This window comes from Antedon bifida, chromosome 4, assembly GCF_963402885.1.
Source record: "Antedon bifida chromosome 4, ecAntBifi1.1, whole genome shotgun sequence".
Lineage (NCBI taxonomy): Eukaryota > Metazoa > Echinodermata > Crinoidea > Comatulida > Antedonidae > Antedon > Antedon bifida.
In genome coordinates, this window is record NC_136229.1 from 15,028,766 (window position 1) to 15,052,279 (window position 23,514).

Below are 23,514 nucleotides of genomic sequence, written 5' to 3' on the forward strand. Positions count from 1 at the left end.
CATCGCGACTGTAAACAATCTGGTCGACGATGGAGGAGAAAAATGAAGAATCAAGAATCATTTAGATTATTAGAAGATGTGTTTACTTGTGCCAGACTGTATCCTCATGCATTTGTGTATATATTATTGATGTTACTGAATGTTATATTTTTATTTTGTACGTTTTAGACCAGGGTCCTTGAGGCCTACCACTTGTTTTTAGTTTAGATGACTAACCTACTAGTTAATAATGCTACTCTGTTTTAGTATCCTCTCTATTCACTAAGTAAATAAATGGGAGGAAGGGCCTTTATTATTTTAGGTTGACCATGCCAAAAGTTGATGTTGCCGTGAAGGCTATGGGTACGGTCAACTGTGAGTCTAATTCCTTGTTATCTATCGACCGACATATAGTCAACAGCGTTATAGGGCATTAATAAAGATTAGATACTTTTTTTTTACAGAAGGTCAACTTCTTAGATAGAAAAAAATGAATACACCAAGGCTTAAGCCAAAGACTGCTCAGTTGATGTTCGAACCAGTTCCTCCATCTGAGAACAGACCACCACTTCACGAGTGTCCAATGATGAGACGGAGAGTCCAAAGCGCAAAACCAAGAATATCAACTACACTTGATGAAAAACGAGATGACAAACTAAGCTATCATGACTTGAAATTTACTGAAAGTGTACGACCAAAATCAGCAATTACAGGTCACGATCGACTTCAATTCTCTAAACAATCTGTAAGAAATGTAAATAAAAAAGTGCAAAGGAACCAAAGGCCCCCAAGCGCACCGCAAAAGGTGTTTTTACCACTAGATGATAAAGTGAATCTTCAACCAGAAAGTTTTGGAATTGAAAAAGGTGTGACCTGCAATGAACCTAAAGAGCAGACAGAACATTGCCCATATAAGTTAACCATTGATTCCAAGCAATATACACAAAAAACATTGATTTCCTCGACAATGAATGGTATTTTGCCAAGAAAAATTCCAGCTGGGGTAGCGAGTCTAGCAAAATGGATGACAGAGAATGTGGATGAAGATGTGTAAGTTATTAGGGAGCTTGCAATTTGTGATGATGATAACTTGGGAACAAGTTAGCTTATTGTGTGAATGCAAGGAAGTTGTACATGCTTCCTTGATCTATTCCTTGACATGGTTTGGTGGTTTCTAGGTCCAGGCGACGACCGATGACACAATTCCTATGTACCAGGTCGCTGGTCAAATCAAAAGGTCGTTAAATTCTAGTCAAATATGATTTAATTTAAGACATGTCAATAAAGTATTCATTCTTTTGAAACAATGTAAACATAACAGATGTAGTCATCTTCATTAAACCATCACAGATAAATTGTACAATATACTCAAAATTAATAATCAACCACTAACGATGAAGACTGACAGATTCAGGAGATGCAGATTAGAATCTCATTCTTTCTTTTTACAGATGTGGAGTAACTGCTGAAGACTGCCTCATTTTTATTCCGTGTTTGAATGAACTAGAGCGGGAGCCATTGTCAATAGTTCCCCCACCCCAGGACTGTCTGGATGAAGACAAATGTAAACTTATACCAACCCCACCTAAGCCATATGTGAGTAGCCAATTCGTTTTGGTTTCAGATGTGGATAATGTTAATTATTACATAATACTTTATCCACTGTAAAGCATATTGTGGGTAATAATTTTTTTGTTTGTTTTGTTTTAGGACCCAAAAGAGCTGTTTCATTATGATGTGGTAAGTTGGTAATGTTGTTGCATCAGAGAACGCACATTTATCAATTAGATGTCACCTCATGAGGCTATTCATATATATTATCTGTTGTGCACACACTTCAGTGTAATTAGAAATTATATTAATTCATTTTATTTTCAGTCAAAACACATACGAAATGAACAAGTTTGTTTCCATGCCAAAAAAGGCCAGATATATAGCAAAGATGGTAAATTGATGCATGATGCAAGGTAGGTATAACTAATAAAGATGATGAACTATGAATAAAGATAATGAACATGTTTATGCTTCTATACAACATATACAAATAAAAGACTTGTTGTTTTCCAGTCGTTATGGTGATTCTCGAAGCTACAATGTAATACAAAAAGAAATACAAGATCTAGAGAGATTACTTAAAGGTGAGATGATAAGACAGTGGTAAACTGCAATACAACATCCTATAGGACCATAGTCACATTGTCAGTTAATTGTGGTTCCCTCATCAATAGGCTTTAAAGAAAGAAAAGTATACTATTTTGTTTTTGCAAATTTGAAGAATGTCGTTGAAACACCAGTTTGAAATTTGATGAACAGAAAGAAAGAACACTGTGATAAGATAATTTTGGAACAAACATAATGAATACTAATTTTGAATAATATAAAAATGTATAAAAAAAGAATAATTTTTGTTCCAAAATTGTAGAATAAAATATGAAGGAAAAGCAACACTGTACATGAACGATTTAATTTTGGGGCATATGAATTTTAGAGATGTTTTTACAGGTCATACAAGATCCAAATTTAAAATTGTCAAATAACACATTGTTATTGTTATAACAGGTATTGGAAATCAAGATGGATGTTCTGTTGTTCAGTATCAAAATGAGATAAACATTCTACAGACATCAATTAAGAAAACATTTGAAATGTGTGATGAGTAAGTTTTACATTACCTCTTTCAATGCACAATGTTCACAGCCCAGTATTTTCTGGACAGAAATTTAAAGGATCTTCAATCTTATTTTATTATAGGTTACGGGAAGCTCATGGACTGAAGGAGAGTCCTGCTGGTCCAGATCTGGTAAGCAGGGGAATTTTTCAACTGTTATAATTCCATTGTAATTCTCAAACCAGTCTCAGCTCAATGGACTAAAATATAAACAATAAGCGACTTCAATAACTCTAGAGGGCACCATATTTCAACGGTCAATCTGGACAAAAATGTCCATCTAGGCCAGCGTGATGATGTAAATTTACATCTAGCATCACATGCCTAGATGGAACTTTTTGTCCCGATTGACCTTTGAAATATGGCGCCCTCTTGAGTTATTGAAGTCGCTTATTCACAAAGTGTTGACCTACCAAAATGAAAGATAAACAGGAAATACCACCATATTTTCAAATACATCCAATTCTTCTTCTTTGAGTTCATTTATATATTTTTAACTTTAATTACTATTATTTTTTTTGTCAGTTTGATTTTCAAAAGTTCAGTGATGAACATGACATGGTGATCTCTCAAATCAATGCCAGAAGGGAAGCGTGTATGGAAGAACTAAGCAAGTTGGAAGCATCGCTGGGAATGACTGTTCAAGATGAACTTGTTCGAACTTATAAACACCTATAATTCAATTTTGACAGTCGTGAGGTTGGTTCAGGGCCATCATCGGTCTCAAATGAGCATTTTGTTCACAGTTGAAGTAAATTCACACTTCCTTTCACAATGGAGGAGTTTTTGTTTAAAAAATCAAGATTTAACGACAGGGTGTTTCATTCTGAACAAAACAATTGTGAATGTAGCTTTAGCAATGTAGAATATATACAAATATTTACTTTACTCTCGTTTTAATTCAGGTCTGACTTTTCTAGATATAAGTTTTACAAACAGAAGTTTGACAGACAGATTAATTTTTTTTTTAATGAATTGTGCTAAACATAAATGTTGTAAAGCTAGACTTTGATGGTGAAAATATTTTAGTGTTTAATCAAATTCACAGAAAGCTAATTTTTTATAATAAACTGAAATTCTGGAGTGCAATATTAAGTGTAATGCTATGTAAAAATGTATTTGTAATGTGCTTTACACAATACAGTGTGCGCAATTGTTTTTCGCGTGCAGAAAGATTTTTATAAGAAATATATTAGTATTGTATTAGTATGCATTGTGTGAGAAAGAAAAATAAACGATTCTGTAAATCAAAAATTAACTGTTATACTTCATTTTAATAAAAACTTTCGATTTTAAATATTTTACAATATTTTAAATAATACAAACATTTATATAAATTTTAAATATGGAACTTTAAAGGTAAATAACTAAAAATGTTTAACAAATTTCTTTACTGAAATTCAAACGCTGGTCTTTTTTCATGCATCATTTTGATAACACTCTCTTCTAAGTTAATTCATAAGGTGAGATCAAAATAAAAATATATATAAAATGTAATATTCATAGTGATAGTGACAATTGCTAGTGATAACACAACACAGTCTATTAGTGCCAAAGTGTTCAGTAATAAGTGTAATGCTATATGAAGGTAAAATAATACACACACATAACCTGTTTTATTTAGTTTAAAAATATATAACACTTACAGGATGTTGGTGATAAACATAGATATATATAAAAAACATTTAATAAACTAAAAAGTTAGAGTGTAATTGAGTATAATGTTTTGTGAGGAACAAAGTAAAATATTGAAACCAAACCCACTGGACATTTGGAAAGGTTTAATTCTCAAAAAGTGTACTCTGAAAATTACCTTATTAACTTAGCATAATTTTTACCTAATACAGGGATACACATGCAATGTTCCTCACAAGAAAATTTTACTCAATTCACAAATTCAACCAGTATCAGTAAAAAACAAATACAAAACTAAAAAAAAGTGTTATTGCATTATAAAAGTTGTTGACATCAAAGATCCTTTTTTAACATCATTGCACGTTTCACAGAAACCCGGCCAATAAAAACTTTGCTACATCAGGTCTTGGTTCCGGTTGCTGATTGGATTTTCTGAAAAATACATGAACATACAGTTATTCAATGGTTTACATTTTACACTAAGCTACATTGATAGCCATAGGGTTTGTGCATACTTTGTTTCTTCAAAAAGGGGAAGGATGCTAACCAATAATTAGTGTTAACTACAAGAACTACTTAGGAGGGATCAATGTTGGTCTATAAAAACGAGTGTCTAGAAAACCAAGACCTTAGTTTTCTAGATCTAGAAAAGACATATTAAGTCTTATTTCTTTAAACCCAATGGGTGTCTAACAAAATAATAATATCTAGAAAACTAAGACATAAAAGATATATTTTAGTTTTCTAGACACCCTATAAATTTTACCTCACTGCTTTTCAACAACCACCATTCGTGCAGTTATAATATAATTGTCGAGGTTTCAAATTTGAAAAAATTAAATACTATTATCAATAGAATTTTTTGGATCAATATTAAATACATTGAATCTAATAATACTAACCATCTTGCACCATATATGTGCCTAGTTTGTTGCATAATGTGCTGTTGGTCATCTGGGTCAGGAGGGGGTCTACCAGGTGGTGGTGGAGGAGGTTCAATGCTAAATGGAAAAATAAAGGTTATATATCATGAATAGCCATATCAAGAAAGGGTGTAGCCAAAGGTTACAAATTCATTTGCTTAGCATTGAGGAAATTGATAATTGCTTAACTGTCACACTATGAGGAGGGTGTAGCTGTTGGAGCATTTTTTTTTTCTCTTCTTATAATTATTGCAAAAGTGATTGTACGCCATTTTTTTCCTATTTATTCATTTGACATAAAAAAAAAGTCCTGGGACCCCAAAAGCAACAGAGTCACCATAACATGATAGAATTATTTATCAATATACAATATACATTTAAAAATTTGAAAAAAAATATAAAACTGGTAAATTAAACGGAAAAGAAGTTACAAATATATTGCAAGTGATTCAACTTACACATCAAACAGCTTTGGTCGGCATGGGGGTGCATCACGTTTTATCTTCACCATAATTTGATGCAGTTTTAGTTGCCGTTTCAACAGAGGCCATCTTCTCCGACAATGCCAACCTCTGACACGTGACTGGATGGTGACTGCGGCTTGGTGGCGCCTTTCAACCTGACATAGCTCCAGATACTGCACAGCTTCTTCACTATATGTTGAGAAAATTATTGAATTTTAAATTTTATTTATTCAAACTTTATAATCATGGACTATTGTTTCTGCTGCATCATTTCTCATATCACATATCTAAGAGTAAAATGCAAACTCTTCAAAAGTTTCCTAAACTGGTTGAGTGTAGCCATTACAAAACAATTCTATAATAATTTACCACATAATAATAAATACATAGCCTACTGTATGCAAATATTATATACATATAATAATATGATTGGTCAAAATGCCATCACATGTTATATTGTCCCTCTAAGTAGGCAATATTTGCATAATATATAAATGACATTTTACCTTAGAAAGACATGCTTTGTTCCAATAGCCCATGTTGTACTGCTGTAAGGAAGTGAACTCATTTCCATAGTTTGTAAGAAACAATCTAAAATAGTCTTTAAAAAAACAAAAACAGTTTATTAACAAAATTTGATTTACTACTAAATTCCTCCAAATCTTAGGAACTATGGTAACACAGAATTGGAAATATCATTAGTTAGCAAGGCACCTTTGGGCTACCATAATAACAATTACCAACATCAGAAATAACTACCTTTTCAAAATAGTTTGTTGGTTATTTTTTTATACATTTTTTCTTCACAACACATATCTTACCTTGCAATTCTGTATAGCTTTATCTTTGGTTTTGTTGAGAATTCGTCTTGGTGCAAAGAAACCATATTTCTTGTTAAAATCTGCAAATGTCTGTCTATTGGGATAGCCTAAAGAAATGAATATTGAAGTATAATGAAAACAAAATGATGATACCATATTGGGTATTATGTACAAAAGGCTATGAAATTTTAGTGAATGGGGTTTATACGTAGATAACATATATTTGAATCTGTTGGCAATGCTTATTACCTCCAGCAAATAGATGTGTGGTTTCAAGTACTTGTAGTGATCTTAGTTGCTCTTTGATGATCTCAGGTTCAAAGGTATTACAATCCTCGGAGTTGTTTGGCTATGGTAGAATAACACAAATATAATGTTTGTTAAAAATTAAAAATGACAATTCTTTAGGATGATGGTAATACAATAAATTATAAACAAGAATGGCCATATTACACCTAATACACACAAAGAGATGTTCACCTCTGTTTAAAATATTAAATTAAAAAAAACAAAACAAAAAGACTTAAATTTGTTCATTTAAGTAGAAGTAGCCAGAATCTGTAGTAGGCTTAGAACTCGTACTCACTCTAACACATCGTATAAAGTGTGGACTTGACTGGCGTAGAGTCTTCATTAAACTGTCCAGCCGCATTTGAAAATCTTGCATATGAGTACTTTTCACACCCTCATAACTTTTACTACAATTTAGACAATAAATAAGTATTTCAATTTGTGATGTTTACATAGAAGAGGTAGATTCACAAAAAAGATGAAGTATAAGGTTGTGGAGCATTTATTTTAAATGTTCATGTGATTTACCTTGAGCTGTTTTCTGGATGAAAACTGGAGAAAACTTTAAATATAGTTCCAGTTGGACTGCCACCTATGAAATAAACAACACATAAAAATTAGTTTTTTATTTCACTATACCCTCAACAAAATAAATCAAATTTTTTCCTAATAAAATCAACTATACATCATACATTAACCATGTTAGAACAAAGTTTTAATTTTATTTTGAAAATAAATGAAAATTAAATGAAAAGAAACCACCAGAATTTAGGACACACAACCTCTTCTGACAAGGTGGAACAGGCTAATAGTAAAATGTCTTCATCTGTGATGTCAAAGTTAAATCTACCTCTTTTTATTTCTTAGACCTTTTAGCAGAGCATGCATATAATCATAAGAAATGCAACCTAATGGTTGGCTTATTCATCTCACATACCTTCAAGTGCTTTTAACTCATGAGAAAAAAGATGCGTTGCAAAACCAAAGTTACAAGATTTTTTATGGAACACGCTGACAATATCATCACTGAGAACATCCCGATTGCCTTCTAGAAGGGCGTTAGCATCGTAGACTACATTACCAGCGAAATGCTTCACACCAAATGAATTTTCACTGTCCACAGCTGGAGTGAAGTACCTGAAATAACAGTTTATAAAAAAATTGAGGGAATTTAAAATAAAGTTACCATTTTCACAAGCTTACAATTTGCCGAGACCTACATAGGAGCTAAGCGTATTGGGTCATTGGTTGTCTTGTCACTTGGACCCAAAACTGAGCTGGGGAATCAAGTAAGGAAGCACGTTTCAGTGTCCCCACATGCACATGATGAATTAAAATGACATAACTAGTTCATAGATGTTTTGGGTCATCGCAAATTGAAAACTCCCTATTGTATCATACAAATATTCACATGGTAGGCCTGGCTGAGAACTTGAATTCTCCTTTTCAAGCTAGTTCATTAAAATATCATTACTGACCTGTTGTTATTATTGTGACAATCTTGCAGAGATTCAAGGAAATTTTCACAGCTGCATTTTGGGTAAAATGTCTCTTTGTCAAGAATTGCCAAAATTCCATTTTTCTATAAAAACAAATGCAATTATTAATTAATATAGCGGCGAGTTAAAAATGGAATTAATTACACAAACACAGCTATATAGAGATAAATTTTGCCCAGTTTATTTCTGTTAGGCTATGGACCAGCTTAAGTATTCCCCATATTCTCCTAATAGCAACTGTGCTGTTTTTGTTTTTGGTTAGAGATGCACCCTCTTTTATCATGAAAAGACAAGAGTACTTACTGGAGCAGTTAAAAGATCTGTACATGGTTTGTTGTCGATGTATTCCATTTCTAACACATTCTCAACTCCTTCAGCCCTAAAAGATTATCACATTCATTTATATAATGTATTTTTAAACGTAATTCATGTCTTTCTTTGTTATTATCTTTCTGTTATAAATGGTACATAGCAACTCAACGCAGAATATAGACCTAAAAATTAGAAAAAAAAATTGTTGAGAAATAAAATGATTTCTTACCTTGCCACTTCTATACTGTCTGTAAAAACATTCTGAATGTAAAATTGTTGTAATCTTTCTGAACAGAGGTTCATGCATAATTGGTCCAATTGGTTACACTGTAAAAGAAATTATTTTATTAATACTAATAATAATATCGAACATTTATAAACCGCTCTTTACCAGAGTCTCACATCACACCATGAAAAGAATAGCTATTGAAATAGGTGAGTTTTCATGAGAGATTTTAATTGTAAAGGGGAGGGAGTGTAAATGATGGAACTAGGAAAAAAGAATACAGGCTCTTTTTGCCATTTTGAGATGTAGACATTTTTGTGTAGACATTTTTGTGTACACACTCTCGATGATATCCTTTGAAAAATGTAAACATTTAATATTAAAATCTAATAACAGAACATGTGATTTTTTTATTTTTTAAGTTTATAAAGACCCTAAATTGTTAGTGGACTCTTTAGAGAAAAAAGTTACATATTCTTAGGATGCCACCACAAACACTAGTTTGGGAAAATGTTCTAGATGAGGATAACAATGATTAGTTCTTACTTTGAGATTGTGGAAGCTAGGCATGTCTACTAAGCCAATGAAGCCTTCTCCTGGGAATCCATGGGAGCTGTTTGAGTGACTGACAGAGCTTTTAGAAGTTGCTGGAGACGACTGCCTTAACGGTTTGAAAACTGAATCTGAAATTACAAATAATCAACAACAAAATTACATTTCTTGAGACATAAATTAGACTACTATGTGAGAGGCATGGGGTTGAGGCGTGTCTGTATCATATTTCAAGCGAATTAAATTCAAATAGCATTTATTTTGTCTAAAAGATAATAAGTAACAAAAAAAATAACAGTGAATAATTGTATTCGTGGGCATGATACATTACTTTTGTTGCTTGCACCTCATCCTTCAAATAAAATGTAAAGTTTGTAGTGATTGCAAATTTGTACAATAAAAAAAAATAAAATAAAAAATATAAATTGGCCTACTATTTCAAAAATGTAGAGGATTCTCTGGGATAACAGTCTTGTACTGAATAGGTCACCAATGAAGAAATAAATATTTTAAAATGTTAATGCCTACCCATACTCTGCACTTCATCACTGCTACTAGTAGATGCACCTGACTGAGAACCAGGGGGTCTCACACTATTAATGCGACGAACAATCGCTGATACCGTACGGCAATACAGTGCTTTTGACAGTCTGTTCCTGGTTTCATTGGCCTACGAGTAAAATAGTACAAAAGACAATTAGTTTGGGAAACGAAATCATGAAGTTGTTTGTGAACTAGTATTTTAAAATGCACCAAATTTTAACCAAATTTAACTATTCTGTTTTGTCTATTATATTGATTTAATATTGTTGTTAAATGGTATATACCGTGTCTGCATCACACAAGGATCTAAACACTTGTCCCTTAAGATTGTGTGTTCTTGTTGTAAACCCGCGATAAAGAACAACACCGGATACCCCAAGCAACGCAGCAACCGCTTTGATTTCTAAATTATAAAAATATAAAAAGATAAAATTATATAAATAATAAATATTGTTTATTGTTAAATAAATGTTTCACAGTAATAAAAAATACGAAAATATGGGCATGCAAAATAATTTTGAGTCGACAATCACAAACTTTTTAATACCTACCAGTGTTTCCTTTGATATCTAACTCAAAACCGCCATCATCAATAAACTCTATGTTGCCTAGCAACAATATCGCGGTTAGGATTCTAATGACATCAAAGAAAGGGATTCCAAGAACAGCCAAGGATGTCTGAAAAACGCAAAGAAATAAATGTAACCACTTTATCAAATCATAATACAGTCAACACTCCCAATACCAGACTCTCTAACAACCAGAAACTCTCCCAATACCAGACTCTCTAACAACCAGAAACTCTCCCAAAACCAGATTTTTCTTGAGGTTCAAAAGGTCCCATTTTTGTTATTAAAAACACATTCAGAAAACCAGACATATTAAGCCAGCCCAAAGGTATCCGTTAGTTGACTGTAATGTAATAATGCGTAACAGATATCGCAGTAAAAAGGGGTGTGGTTCAAAGTAACGTTACTTACCCGCCAATTTGCAAAGTTTTCAGCATCACTAGTTTCATCTCGTGGTAAATCATTAAGATAATTTACATCAAGTGGTGAGTACCCTTGTAGGTGTAATTTCACTAGAAGAAATTGTTAATTAATAATATGCTTTTATTTTTTATCAAATAGAGCATGTCCTGCACCCACCGAGAAAGAGTTAGTTGGGACAATACAGTATTTTAATTTATTGAATATCAAAATAAATTATTAAAATGTGACAATATTTGCTTCATAAACTTGAAATAGTAATAATAATAGTAATAGTCAAAAAAACCAAATAAACAACTTGTAGACATATTTTAGCGATGACATCACCAAGATAATAAATAAATTTCACTGTGGTTTGACTGTGTTGCATTTATAGTACAATGAGGCATTTATTAGACAACATTGTTATGTGATTTATAATTAATTCTTTAAAAGTCAAAGATCTAGAATGACAAATATGCATATTGTATGGGCGGCCATTAGGGCCAAAATAGACAAACGTTGCCGTACGAACAATTCCGCTCCCGTAAGGCAAACTAATGGCGTTAAAGACACAATTCCTCGAGTGACAAACAAATATTGCCGTACGGACACACAAACACATTGCCATATGAACAAATTGCCGTATGGTTAAATTGGTGTAAGGACAAACATTGGCGTAAGGACAAAAATTGGCGTAAGGACAAAAATTGCCGAAAGGACAAAATTGCCGAAAGGACAAAAATTGGCGTAAGGACAAAAATTGGCGTACGGTCTAACTAAATATAAACGTTGAGGGCAGCATAGTAATTTAAAACCACGTGACTGAAACCACTTTGTTGTGTGTCCAGTCCTAATGGGGAATAAAAACATAATCATGGAAGGCTTATGTTAAGCTAGCCAACAATATAGGCCAGCCGACAATAAGCCAGCCCACTTTTATTTTTGCCAGCCAACAATAACTATGAAACACCGTTTGTGTATTTTTAACATTTTCAGTGTTACTTATGGTTTTTATGGTATTAGAAATGAAATATTTGTGAGAAAACGGCGGATTGCTCCTGGGAGTCACTTGGTGGGATTATACTAGGGTACCTCTTTAGTCGTCCAGTAAAAGTTGGAGTAGGCCTATGACCGCTGGTCCCGTTTACTCAGCCCTCATCTTTTAAATCTGAGTGTAACTCAATTACGATTTTTAATATTATAGTGAAATTTGATACTGTATTTGTGAGAAAACGGCGGATTGCTCCTGGGAGTTACTTGGTGGGATTATACTAGGGTACCTCCTTAGTCGTCCAGTATAAGTTAAAGTAGGACCGCTGGTCCCGTTTACTCAGCATTTATCTTTTAAATCTGAGTGTAACTCAATTACGATTTTTAATATTATAGTGAAGTTTACTCAGCATTTATCTTTTGAATTTTATACTGTATTTGTGAGAAAACGGCGGATTTAAAAGATGAGGGCTGAGTAAACGGGACCAGTGGTCATACTCTAACTTTCACTGGACGACTAAGGAGGTACCCTAGTATAATCCCACCAAGTGACTCCCAGGAGCAATCCGCCGTTTTCTCACAAATAGCCTACAGTATAAAATTTCACTATATATAAAAAATCGTACTTGAGTTACACTCAGATTTTTAAAAGGTAAATGCTGAGTAAACGGGACCAGTGGTCATACTTTAACTTATACTGGACGACCAAGGAGGTACCCTAGTATAATCCCACCAAGTAACTCCCATGAGCATTCCGCCGTTTTCTCACAAATACAATATCAAATTTCACTATAATATTAAAAATCATAATTGAGTTACACTCAGATTTAAAAGATGAAGGCTGAGTAAACGGGAACACTACAGCGGTCCTACTCTAACTTATACTGGACGACTAAGGGTACCCTAGTATAATCCCACCAAGTGACTCCCAGGAGCAATCCGCCGTTTTCTCACAAATATTTAATTTCTAATACCATAAAAACCATAAGTAACACTGAAAATGTAAAAAATACACAAACGGTGTTTCATAGTTATTGTTGTGGCTGGAAAAAATAAAAGTGGGAAGGCTTATTGTCGGCTGGCCTATATTGTTGGCCTTCCATGATTATGTTTTTATTCCCCATCAGGACTGGACACACAGAGTGGTTTCAGTCACGTGGTTTTAAATTACTATGCTGCCCTCAACGTTTATATTTAGTTAGACTGTACGCCAATTTTTGTCCTTTCGGCAATTTTGTCCTTTCGGCAATTTTTGTCCTTACGCCAATTTTTGTCCTTACGCCAATGTTTGTCCTTACGCCAATTTAACCATACGGCAATTTGTTCATATGGCAATGTGTTTGTGTGTCCGTACGGCAATATTTGTTTGTCACTCGAGGAATTATGTCTTTAACGCCATTAGTTTGCCTTACGGGAGCGGAATTGTTCGTACGGCAACGTTTGTCTATTTTGGCCCTAATGGCCGCCCATAATATTGAAGACAACAAGAGCATGTATGAGATGGGTGATGAAAACCATACAAGACACAAATGAACCTTATCTAACATTTAGTTTACATGGACTAATGGAACATTTATTATTAATGTCAAATTAGGCCAAGCCAGGAATTTAGACTTCAAAACATGCAAGCAAGGAATAGCTGATTGATTACACATGAGAATGAGAAATACAACAAGATGGTTTGTTGTTTATTATCTGGATTATGGATGAGTGATGACAAATTACCCATATCCTAACAAGAACGGTATTACAGCTGTAAATACATTCAAACAACAGTAACATTTTTATGTTCAAGAGAGGTATCTCTTTTACAAATATTCCCAATGCGGTTCCATTTTAGGTAATGGAAATGGGGTCGATTCCATTAAATTCAAATTTATTCACCTCCCTTAGGAGAAACATATAAAAACTGTACAATAAAACACATCAAAATGAAGATTCACACGAATCAACAGATTAAAATGGTTTTGACAAGTTAAATAAAGTGTCAAAATCATTGTGAAAAGGACAGACTTAACGCTATCACAGATACCATAATTGACATTGACCATTAATTATTATTAATTATTAAGAAACTGGAGGTGTAAAATTGCTTCAACTATTTCAACTGGGGGTATAGAATTGCTTCAACTGGGGGTGTAAACTAATTCAACTGGGAAGGGTAGATCTGGAGAGTGTTTATGCAAAAAGCATATAGTAACGCAAATAATTAATAATGTTAATCTTTACACTTACCTTTTTCTTCATTTGTCAGTCCTGCTAACATTTGATAAAATATATGATAATTGTCACTTGTCACGGGTGGTTGAACAATTCGAGATTGATCCGTCCAGTAACAATGAATTTTTGTGCGATAAATAGCACAATCTGACAGTAAGACCTCTATATAATGACCCTGAATCAAAACATGTTACTATTGTAAGTATGGTGAATAGGAATTTTGTAAATTTTGCAGTACATTGTCTGAATATACAAATTACAGTATTAATGAGAAATGACAGTACACTGTAGAACCCCTATTCTGGGACATTACTTCACTGCACTATTTAGTGCACACCACTTTTAAATTAAACAAACATATATGTTTACAGTATCATTTCATTGTGAACTTTTGATTAGATGCTTACCATTCGACTAGAGTTGGAATTGTGTTTTGTTTTAGCTGTACTGAGAGAGCGAAGAACGGTGAATCCTGCTGTTAAATGCTATATCAAAAGAGACAATTATTATATAAAAGTTCTAAACGGTCAAAATCCAGATGGAATATGATCCCACTGGGATGCTTGTGGTCTTTGGAAGTAGGTGGTGGTACGTAGTGAAGATTACAGTGAGTACTGTACGTACCTTAAATGAATCGGTTTCTGTTCCGCCACCAGCCAATCGAAAAAGTTGTCTTAAAGTTGCAAGAGCTGTGTGCGTTTTTCCACTCCCACTATCACCACTTTCAAAAAATAAAAAATAAAAAACAATTAAAAAGACTGTGAGTATGTGTGAAAATGGGGAAAAAAACAGTAAAACTCTGTTGGCATTTATTTTAATAAATTATTAACAAAATTGGTGCATATTTAGCATTGTTTATAATGTGAATGTTCATTACTTTTAGCAGTTTAGATTTAGTAAAAATGTCAATACTATTTTGAAGTGTGCAAAAGTAATCATAGCAAAGCATTGATTATTCCAGATGTTGATATGCTTCAGTGAACACTGTAATTGATTTAATAAGATTTCTTACCTGAAGATGATACTTTGAGAAGTATTAGTTTCAACAAATTGATTCAGAACCTTTTCTGCAATACTGTCAACCATTGAACCTACAGTACAAGATGTAGGTTTCTCTTGTAAGACTTCATGTAGAGCTGGGCCGCTGTATGGATTCAAGCTTAGAGTGATTGACCCAATTTTTGTCTGTAAAATTTATATTTTTTTAAATATTTAAAAAGTATATAGTAGAACCCCTCCTTTGGGACACCGATGAATAATAAGGGGACAGTTTCCTCATATTCAGGGGAGACCTATATCAAAGAGGCATTTTGTTGGGTCCCGAAGGCTTCCCCTTAATATTGAATTCATTTAATAATAATACTATTAAGAGCATAGAAAAATCTGCCAAAATATATGGATGCAATAAAGAGTTGCAGGGTATTGTAAGTAACAAAATATAATTCTTATCACAAACAAAAATTGGTGTGACAGTAAATATCGGATTCGGATTCGGATTATTAAGTCATTCATACATAGTATAATGATAATTGTTTTCTTGGCAGAAAAATACAAGCAAAACAATACATACATATTATTTACATTCGTGATCAACTTGGAACTAACAACAACAACAAAATGATCAGCAATATAAAATACAACAGACCTAATGACCTATCTTTGAAACTCACTGTTAGTGCTAGGTAAGAATGAAAATTTATGTCTATTTGTTTTTACTGAAATTGTTGTTAATCTTCCAGATCTGGTAACTACTAACTTATTGTTGAGAATATGAGATTCATCAGCTAAAATACTATTTAATTTAGATATCATTCCATCATTACACATTTGTGTGCTACCTTTAATTTCGACACCAGTAATTTTGCTTGCATTCCTAACTATTCTGTTTAACTTACTCAAATTTTTCTTTGTTAGACCATTTACCCAAGTAACACAGCAAAAGCTTAAAACAGATTGAATAACACTTTGATAAAAAAGAAATAAAGAATCACGGCCTATATTATATTGTTTCAACTTCCTTAAGGAATACAGTCGTTGAACACCTTTAGCATACACTTTGCACGTATGTGTATCCCAACTTAGATTCGTATCTATCCAAACCCCTAAATATTTATGAGACTCTGGATTTTCAACATAATTTCCGTCAATAACAAGTGGAATGTGATTAACATTTTTTCTGAAGTCAAATATAAGCTCTTTGGTTTTTTTAGAATTAATACACAAATAATTAGTATTACACCAATCTAAAACCCTTGTTACTTCTTCTCTATATACAAATTCATCCCCTCCTGTAATAAGACCAGTCAAACACATGTCATCCGCAAACTTGATAATGTTACATGAATTAACATTACATCTTAAATCACTAACATATATTGAAAATAAAAGTGGGGATAACACACATCCTTGCGGTGTTCCAGTATTAGAGTCAATATAATTTGAATAAAAGTTGTTAACCGTAACTCGTTGACTTCTACCAGTAACAAAATGGCTTATCCATGAACATAAATAAGGATTTACATTCATTGTCATCAGCTTCCTCAATAGTACACTTGGCCGAATAGTATTGAAAGCGGAACTGTAGTCAATAAACAATGATCTTACATAACACTTAGCCTTATTTAAGTGCTCATAGATTGGTTGTAAGAGACACAAAGTAGCATCCTCTACCATAAATATCATTAATTAGTAATTATGTATTCATTAATTCTCAGTAAACATTAAAATAAATTCTCATTAGCATAATGTAAACCTTACCATATATGAGCCAGCTATCCATCTTTCATGTAAGATTTTCAAGACACCATCTTCCGTCAGAGGTAAGGTCATGTGACTAAGATCGTTCACTAGAGGGAGTTGTTTCTGTGATTGCCGTTTTCTACTGTCTTTTCGTCCTCGTTTTCTTTCCATTTTTTTGTTTTCTGTCCTGTTTATTTGGCAACTTGGGCATGATGTGCAAGAATCACTCAACTCGGACGAAGACATGGTTTCTGTGTCGGATTCATAGCCTTTTTCTAGAAGATAAAAATAAGATTTTTTTTCAACATTGATATTCACGTTGCATTATTACAGTATAACAGAGAGAGGGATGATTCAATAGCAAATAAATGTAGAAAAATAAAAAACACATACATAATTAATAGTGAAATAAGTGCAAATAAATATAAGGAAATACTAAATATTAAGAAGCTTTATAAAATAAACATTCTTTTAATTGATTTTTGACTTTTCAGTTATTATGACTTACTATACAATTGTAGGTTAGCTTGAAAAATAACATTTCTTCCTGTTTTGGATAATTCTATACTCAGCTGTTCATAGTAAAAATATAATAATACATACAATATACAGTTACAGTCTATACAAGGTATAACAATATAATACAATAGCGAAAAAACTATAACAAAAGTAGCAGTGGCCAGCATTTGAACTTGAATACTTACCACGATGATAAAATCTAACAAGCATTGTGAAAAGAGTTTCAGTCTCAAATTAAAATCTTAAACGGAATGAAATCGAAACCGAATCAGCCAAAGATGATTATCTCATAGTAAACGCCACCGGATGTCTATCAAGATTAAGTATTTACTTAGCTCTAAAGTATAAACATTTAAAACGTTTGAAGATTTTTCAGATAGCTAATATCTATTTGAGCTGCATTCTGAAATTATATACAATTTATCAAACGCTTTTAACTCCCAGTAGAAGCGATTTGAAACTGAAAAGAATTTGAAACTGAAAAGAATTCACAAGGGAACCTGCGCCTGAGGGTATACAAAAAAGATTTCATAAAGGTGTCAAAATAAATGGCATCACCTCCGTAAACTCGTAAGCGATCTTGTTGATTCAGCCGGTAGTCATGACTACAGCAGAAAATTTGGTAGATAATTAAGCTGGTTCCAAATAGTTTCACAATTACTATCATACGTCACATTGTAGATTAATATCTGTTACTAAAATGTCTACAATATAGTTGAATATTGAGCTTACAATACTCAGTGTTTGATTCAAGGTAAAGAATGACATTAAAGGATAAATCCAGACAAAAAAAGTGTATAAATTGGGTTTTTTTTGTGTTAAATATGGACACTACTATAGTGGCATTTCCCAGTCTTGTTTTCTAAATTCTAGATTTTATCTGCATTTTTCTACATCCAATAAATTTCATGTTTTATACAGTTAAAAATGATATAATATTTTGGATGTACAGTTTATACTAAGTCTGTAGTCTTTTTTATCTTAGTCCACCAGTTGGCATTTCAATTTTTGTTGGGCTCAAGTATTATACGTATGAAACACCATGTGCCAAAATATCTTTTTACTAATTTTAAGTTGAAACAGTCTAGTACATAGACTTACGTTTATGATGTATGTAATGTATTTACACACTCCAAGTGGCTTTTTCCGTTTGCATTAAATACATGCACACATTGTATAATAACATGAGCTGCTTTTTTCTTATAAAACTGACCAAGCCTTCATTATTCACAGTTTACTGGCAGGTGGTAAATACAAACAAAAGCACAAATTAATTACTGTAGGTCTTTACAATTTTAGTCTCATAAATTTGGCCTGCTACAGTCTTTTGACTTTAGACTACAAAAGACATGGCTGTGAACTAGCTAGAAAAACTTTATTAATGTAAATGATATTCAACATTGACCTGTTCTGATTCAGATGGTCAATATTTATTCTACTAATGTCCATTATAGATTCTGACCGTAAGTAAAACAGTATCATTAATAACTACTGTACACATACAGAAGGCTTGGGGGAGGACAACAACCGGAAATTACAAATTTTTAAACAATAGATTAACCTTAAATTTCACAATTTTTAGGCCCTCAGCTCACTCTAGTTTAAAATCCATCATACTGTTATGTACAATTTTGTTAAATTCACAAGAAAAAGTGATTAAAAAAGTAAAATCTCTTTCTCTCTTATTTTATTTACCTATTGTACTACAAATACATACTTTATTTTGACACATTTTAAATACAGTTACTTAAACAAATTAGAATGGCACATTAAAAATTTAAAAATTCTATAAATAGGCCTACAAAAAACATGGTTACTATACCTTAAATCTATTCTTTAAAATTCACAATCTCCAATATTTATTTAACAGCAGGCTACCGATTACAGCCGTCAGTTATAAATACTTATAGAGCAAAAGCGTGTTTGTGTGTGTGTCACTTATAAAATGTGACTAATATTGTAGTTTGAAATGCAATGCCTATCATACCATTCACATCTGTAGCTTTAGGCTATATTTGATTGTTAAATAGAGATATGAAACAGCCTTATTTGTTGAGCTGCTCTATTCAATTTTTCCTTATAGCATTTTCAATTAACTTAGTAATTTTAACACCATATTCAGGTAATACTGAACTTAAATTGATTGGAATGGGACATAAACACAATAAGTCAACACTTAACAGAATTAGTACTATGTACTTTGTTGTCCTCCAGATGTAATGTTAAGTGTGTGCACAATTATACACTTCTATATCAGATGTTGACAAACACGTACTGTACTATAAGTACAATGTAGCTCTTAACAGCAAATTAATAATTGCTCTTTGTGTATTTTCCAATCAATCATATTTCTTTTATAATCTCTTGTGTTATTCATATATATGGTACTATACCAACATGTTTAATATATTTTTTTTATATGTTTTATTTTAATAAAGTATCATTCTTGTATTAAGCAAAACAACAAAACATTTCTGTGATATATAATACAAAATTAATTTAGACAGTATTTATAGATTATTTATAATATATCTCTTTTTAAACTACTTTATACTTTTGTCACTACAGTAATATTTTTAATATTCTCATAGGGTTTATTTTACTTACTTTTTATCAACTTTGAAATCAATCAATCCTATAATGATAGCTGAATAATAATAAATGTTTTCATTCAATTAAAATGCTTAGTATTCAGCTTGAATTCAATTTTACTGAAAAGCTAAGAAATATGTACTACTTCCGTGTACCTAACCAAGTTCTATTGAACATCAACGATCAGAAAAGGCAAACTGAAAATATAACAAAATATTTTTAATTTATTTTTAGATTTCTGAACATTTTTTGCTTTCCAGAAATATTGTTTTTTCTCACTCTTTTTAAAGAATTCAAGAAAAACAAATTGTTAAAACTTAACTGCATACATTAAAGACATTATAAACACTGAAAGGTTTGTCCTGTAAACAAACCGTCGTATACAACATATAACAGTATATTGATTGTCCTAAACACCACGTTAATCTGTCACCGTGTGTGTACACACAATAAAAGAACTATGTACAAATATTTAGTTGGATTAACCTATCCACAACAAGACCACATAGAAAACAATTATTCTTTGTAGGACAATTTTAATTTGGAATATTTGTACCTACTCTGAAAATCTTGAATTAAAATAAAAAAATGTTGTTGTACCTGTATAATTAAATCTTAATGTTTAAAAAAACATGTTATGGTATACATTTTTTGCAATTATATCCTGGATGTTGTATTTCAGACTCCAATGGCAGCCAGAGAGAAGAGTAGCTCCTATTATGATCAGAATACATAGAGGCCTGGCGATCTCCTACTCTTTTGTTCATGTACAACTTTATGCCTATCCAAAGTACAATATAAGCAATGGGCATCAAAATTCTTACCTAAACAAACAAACTATTACAGTCCATGCTTTCAACCTTTTAAATCACCTAACATACAGTAAAATGAAAGACGCTTTAGCAATCAAACAAAAACTTTCATAATTCACCAATATCTAGGTTTAACCTTGTTCAATTTTCTCATGATCATTTTCCAAACCAATTAAAAAGCATCGATCCATGAAGCGTTTCTTTTATTATTAGTTAAAAACACATTAAAAGTTTGTTATCCACGCGACTCGTAATAATTGAATTGTAAGATTTACAATAACAGATAACAATAACACCGGATGAAAACCAAATCCAAATCCAAAATTATAATAAGGATGGAAATATACTGTTAACAATTATTCCGAAAATCTAAACTAATTAAACTTACTTTATAATCAATAATCTTTGTTTTCACAATATTACACCATTACTGTATGACCAAAACATTTAAAGCAAGAAGATTAAATATAAGCAAGACAATAGTATAGCACTTACGGTACATTGGAGTTGTGTGTAATATTTGTCAAAAATAGAACTCTGTGCTATTGGAAAGATTATTAGGGATTGACTATGTGGTTGCTGTGCATCTGTGGAGAGGGATTCAAATTGTTGCTAGTGAATAAATATTATTTCATTAGTCTGTTAATATGATAATCCATGTGCAGATGTTGGTCAGCAGAACTGAGATGTTCCTATTGATATTTAAAGGTTCCCAGTTACACAGATTGAATACATAATACATCATTAATTTGACTTCTTAACTGAGATTGTTAGTCATCTAATTCCTTCAAAGCCAAAACAATACACAGTGAAACCATTACAACGACTGTAAACATGGTATAAATATTATGTGGAAGAATTGTTTGGATGACAAAGAAGGAACATGTTAATGCAAGAAATCAGCTGTTATGACATCATTAAAGATAATTAAATCAGAGAGAATGCTGTTTTTTGAAGGCCAGAATTTAGTGTGAAAACATAATGGTCTATTATTATAGTAACTTCTAATTTAAAAATAATGTAATGTTACATAGTACAAGAGAAAAATATACTTCTACAGTGCATATACTATTATATAATATTATTATTAAATGTAAAATAAGTAAACATACTCCTTAAAGATGTCCTAAAATAAATTGACTAGCTAATCCCCATCAGTCAGAGACAGACACCATGGTATAATGAACCATTGAGTGAAGAATAATGAACACTTTCTTCCCTACTTGTAGGTGTCCTTATTTGTATAGGATTGATGCCTATAAATTGCACTGGAAATTAACTTGTCAGCTAAATTGACCAACAAACCCGAAAACTGGCTACAATTCTCCAGAAGGGATAAATGAACTACTCCTGTTAACTACTGCCTCCCCATTAGAACTTAACCATGATCTCAGGAAAAACCATGCTATTTAAAATCCAATGTCGCTGCTAAAACTACAGTGAGTAACCATGAATAATTCAAGTGAGAACAATTTTAATCAAAAATTGGGTAATGGGTAATGTTACAATTTTGTGCGAAAGGGGCTTTACAAGAACCTAGGAGACTTTTTTCCTTTAGATAGGCTGACTAAAGTTACTTAGGCTGATCAAAAGTTACTTAAACATTATATTATCTTTAGTACAATACTTACTCTCGTCTGTGACAAGTCCTTTTACTGTTCAGGAAATGTATACAATTCATTAAACTTAATCAACAAGATCCATCATAAATCCATTTCAACCAGACAACTTGTAACACCAAATGGCAAGAGAGACAGTGTGTGAATGTATGTGCATAGAATCAATGAAGCAAATCAAAGCTATTAGTATTATGTCACCCATGCGAACTAAAAGATCTCCTTTTCTGCTAAAGTGACAAATCTCTATGCCGGCAGTTATTGGTATGATTTAGGCTTTTGTTTATGGAGAAGCTTTTATTTGTTTTTCTGACTTGCTTTTGTATACTAACTTCATATAAATTGAGTCATATATGACACAGTGTGTATTTGTTACAAGAATTACCACCTTGATAATAATGGGATGTTAGGTTCAGCGTAAATTACAGTTTATTGCGTTGCTTTGAAAACAAGACACAACCTGAGATACTAGGTTTACTTGTTATATTTGGGTTGCTTATAAAATTATAATTAGGGTGAAGTAAATGAAAAAGGTAATCAAAATTATGCGTTGGTATGTCCCCAAATCCAAATCCCCTCCCCCACCCACAACACAACTGTCCCCACACCCCCGTCCCCACACCCATCCCAGCAATATTGGATAAAGTACACTTAAGTTTATAATAATAGGTAAATAAAAAAGTTAAACAATTGTTTTGTCATTGTATGAAAGTTAAGCTAATTAATAAACATTTTAAAAAGCAAATACACGTCAGCACCTATCAAGAGTCACTAAAGAACAGAGATTTACCAACAAAGACATTTGTACTTCTTCATAAGGTAAGGAGACACCTGGGAAAATGTCCTAGTTTGGCAATGCTCCCTTCACTTTAAAAAGAGAACAAGGATGGGGAGAGGGTAGGACAAGGCAAGATGTCTCCTCAGCCACACCTATCTGTAAATCTATTTCTGATATTTAAATTAGCACCTACTGTACACCATATTTAAGTGTATAAAATTTGATTCTCTTTAATTGATAACAGAATAAGCCAGAAGTTTAAGTTTATCTAAAGCAAGTTACATAGCAGGGCCGTAGCCAGGTACTCTCAAGTGGGGTTCGGACACTAAGTATTTCACTCATGGTGGGGCTCTGCAGCAGCAAA

At 32.4% G+C, this 23,514-nt stretch overlaps 2 protein-coding genes and 1 long non-coding RNA gene across 4 annotated transcripts in view; 2 read left to right on the top strand and 1 right to left on the bottom strand.

Annotated features, from left to right (window-relative positions):
• LOC144840830 (uncharacterized) lies at positions 1-3,901 on the top strand. 2 transcript variants are annotated; one of them, XM_078696871.1, is made up of 9 exons: positions 1-157; positions 444-1,029; positions 1,431-1,575; positions 1,690-1,719; positions 1,858-1,946; positions 2,047-2,117; positions 2,539-2,635; positions 2,731-2,779; positions 3,173-3,901. In XM_078696871.1, exons 2-9 carry the CDS (start codon positions 470-472, stop codon positions 3,323-3,325), a joined length of 1,194 nt encoding a protein of 397 aa, XP_078552997.1. In that variant the 5' UTR covers positions 1-157; positions 444-469; the 3' UTR covers positions 3,326-3,901. The 2 variants fall into 2 exon arrangements, with proteins under 2 accessions (XP_078552997.1, XP_078552998.1); XM_078696872.1 differs by having other exon boundaries at positions 1-116.
• The window catches only part of LOC144840834 (uncharacterized), a 63,082-nt gene extending 54,034 nt beyond the window's left edge, over positions 1-9,048 (top strand). The window contains exon 2 of the long non-coding RNA XR_013611963.1: positions 9,033-9,048. This is a non-coding gene — a long non-coding RNA (uncharacterized LOC144840834). The remainder of the gene's footprint in view (positions 1-9,032) is intronic.
• Positions 3,861-23,514, bottom strand: part of LOC144840827 (unconventional myosin-VIIb-like) — a 36,831-nt gene continuing 17,177 nt past the window's right edge. Inside the window, exons 3-24 of the mRNA XM_078696868.1 lie at positions 16,852-17,108; positions 15,107-15,279; positions 14,719-14,815; positions 14,502-14,579; positions 14,110-14,269; positions 10,894-10,994; positions 10,465-10,591; positions 10,198-10,316; positions 9,899-10,040; positions 9,365-9,501; positions 8,822-8,919; positions 8,584-8,659; positions 8,260-8,363; positions 7,719-7,918; positions 7,310-7,373; positions 7,077-7,188; positions 6,740-6,839; positions 6,491-6,597; positions 6,176-6,270; positions 5,664-5,858; positions 5,185-5,283; positions 3,861-4,714 (exon numbers count right to left, since the gene is read on the bottom strand). Coding sequence (XP_078552994.1) covers position 4,714; positions 5,185-5,283; positions 5,664-5,858; positions 6,176-6,270; positions 6,491-6,597; positions 6,740-6,839; positions 7,077-7,188; positions 7,310-7,373; positions 7,719-7,918; positions 8,260-8,363; positions 8,584-8,659; positions 8,822-8,919; positions 9,365-9,501; positions 9,899-10,040; positions 10,198-10,316; positions 10,465-10,591; positions 10,894-10,994; positions 14,110-14,269; positions 14,502-14,579; positions 14,719-14,815; positions 15,107-15,279; positions 16,852-17,108 — 2,642 coding nt within the window. The 3' untranslated portion in view covers positions 3,861-4,713. The remainder of the gene's footprint in view (positions 4,715-5,184; positions 5,284-5,663; positions 5,859-6,175; positions 6,271-6,490; positions 6,598-6,739; positions 6,840-7,076; positions 7,189-7,309; positions 7,374-7,718; positions 7,919-8,259; positions 8,364-8,583; positions 8,660-8,821; positions 8,920-9,364; positions 9,502-9,898; positions 10,041-10,197; positions 10,317-10,464; positions 10,592-10,893; positions 10,995-14,109; positions 14,270-14,501; positions 14,580-14,718; positions 14,816-15,106; positions 15,280-16,851; positions 17,109-23,514) is intronic.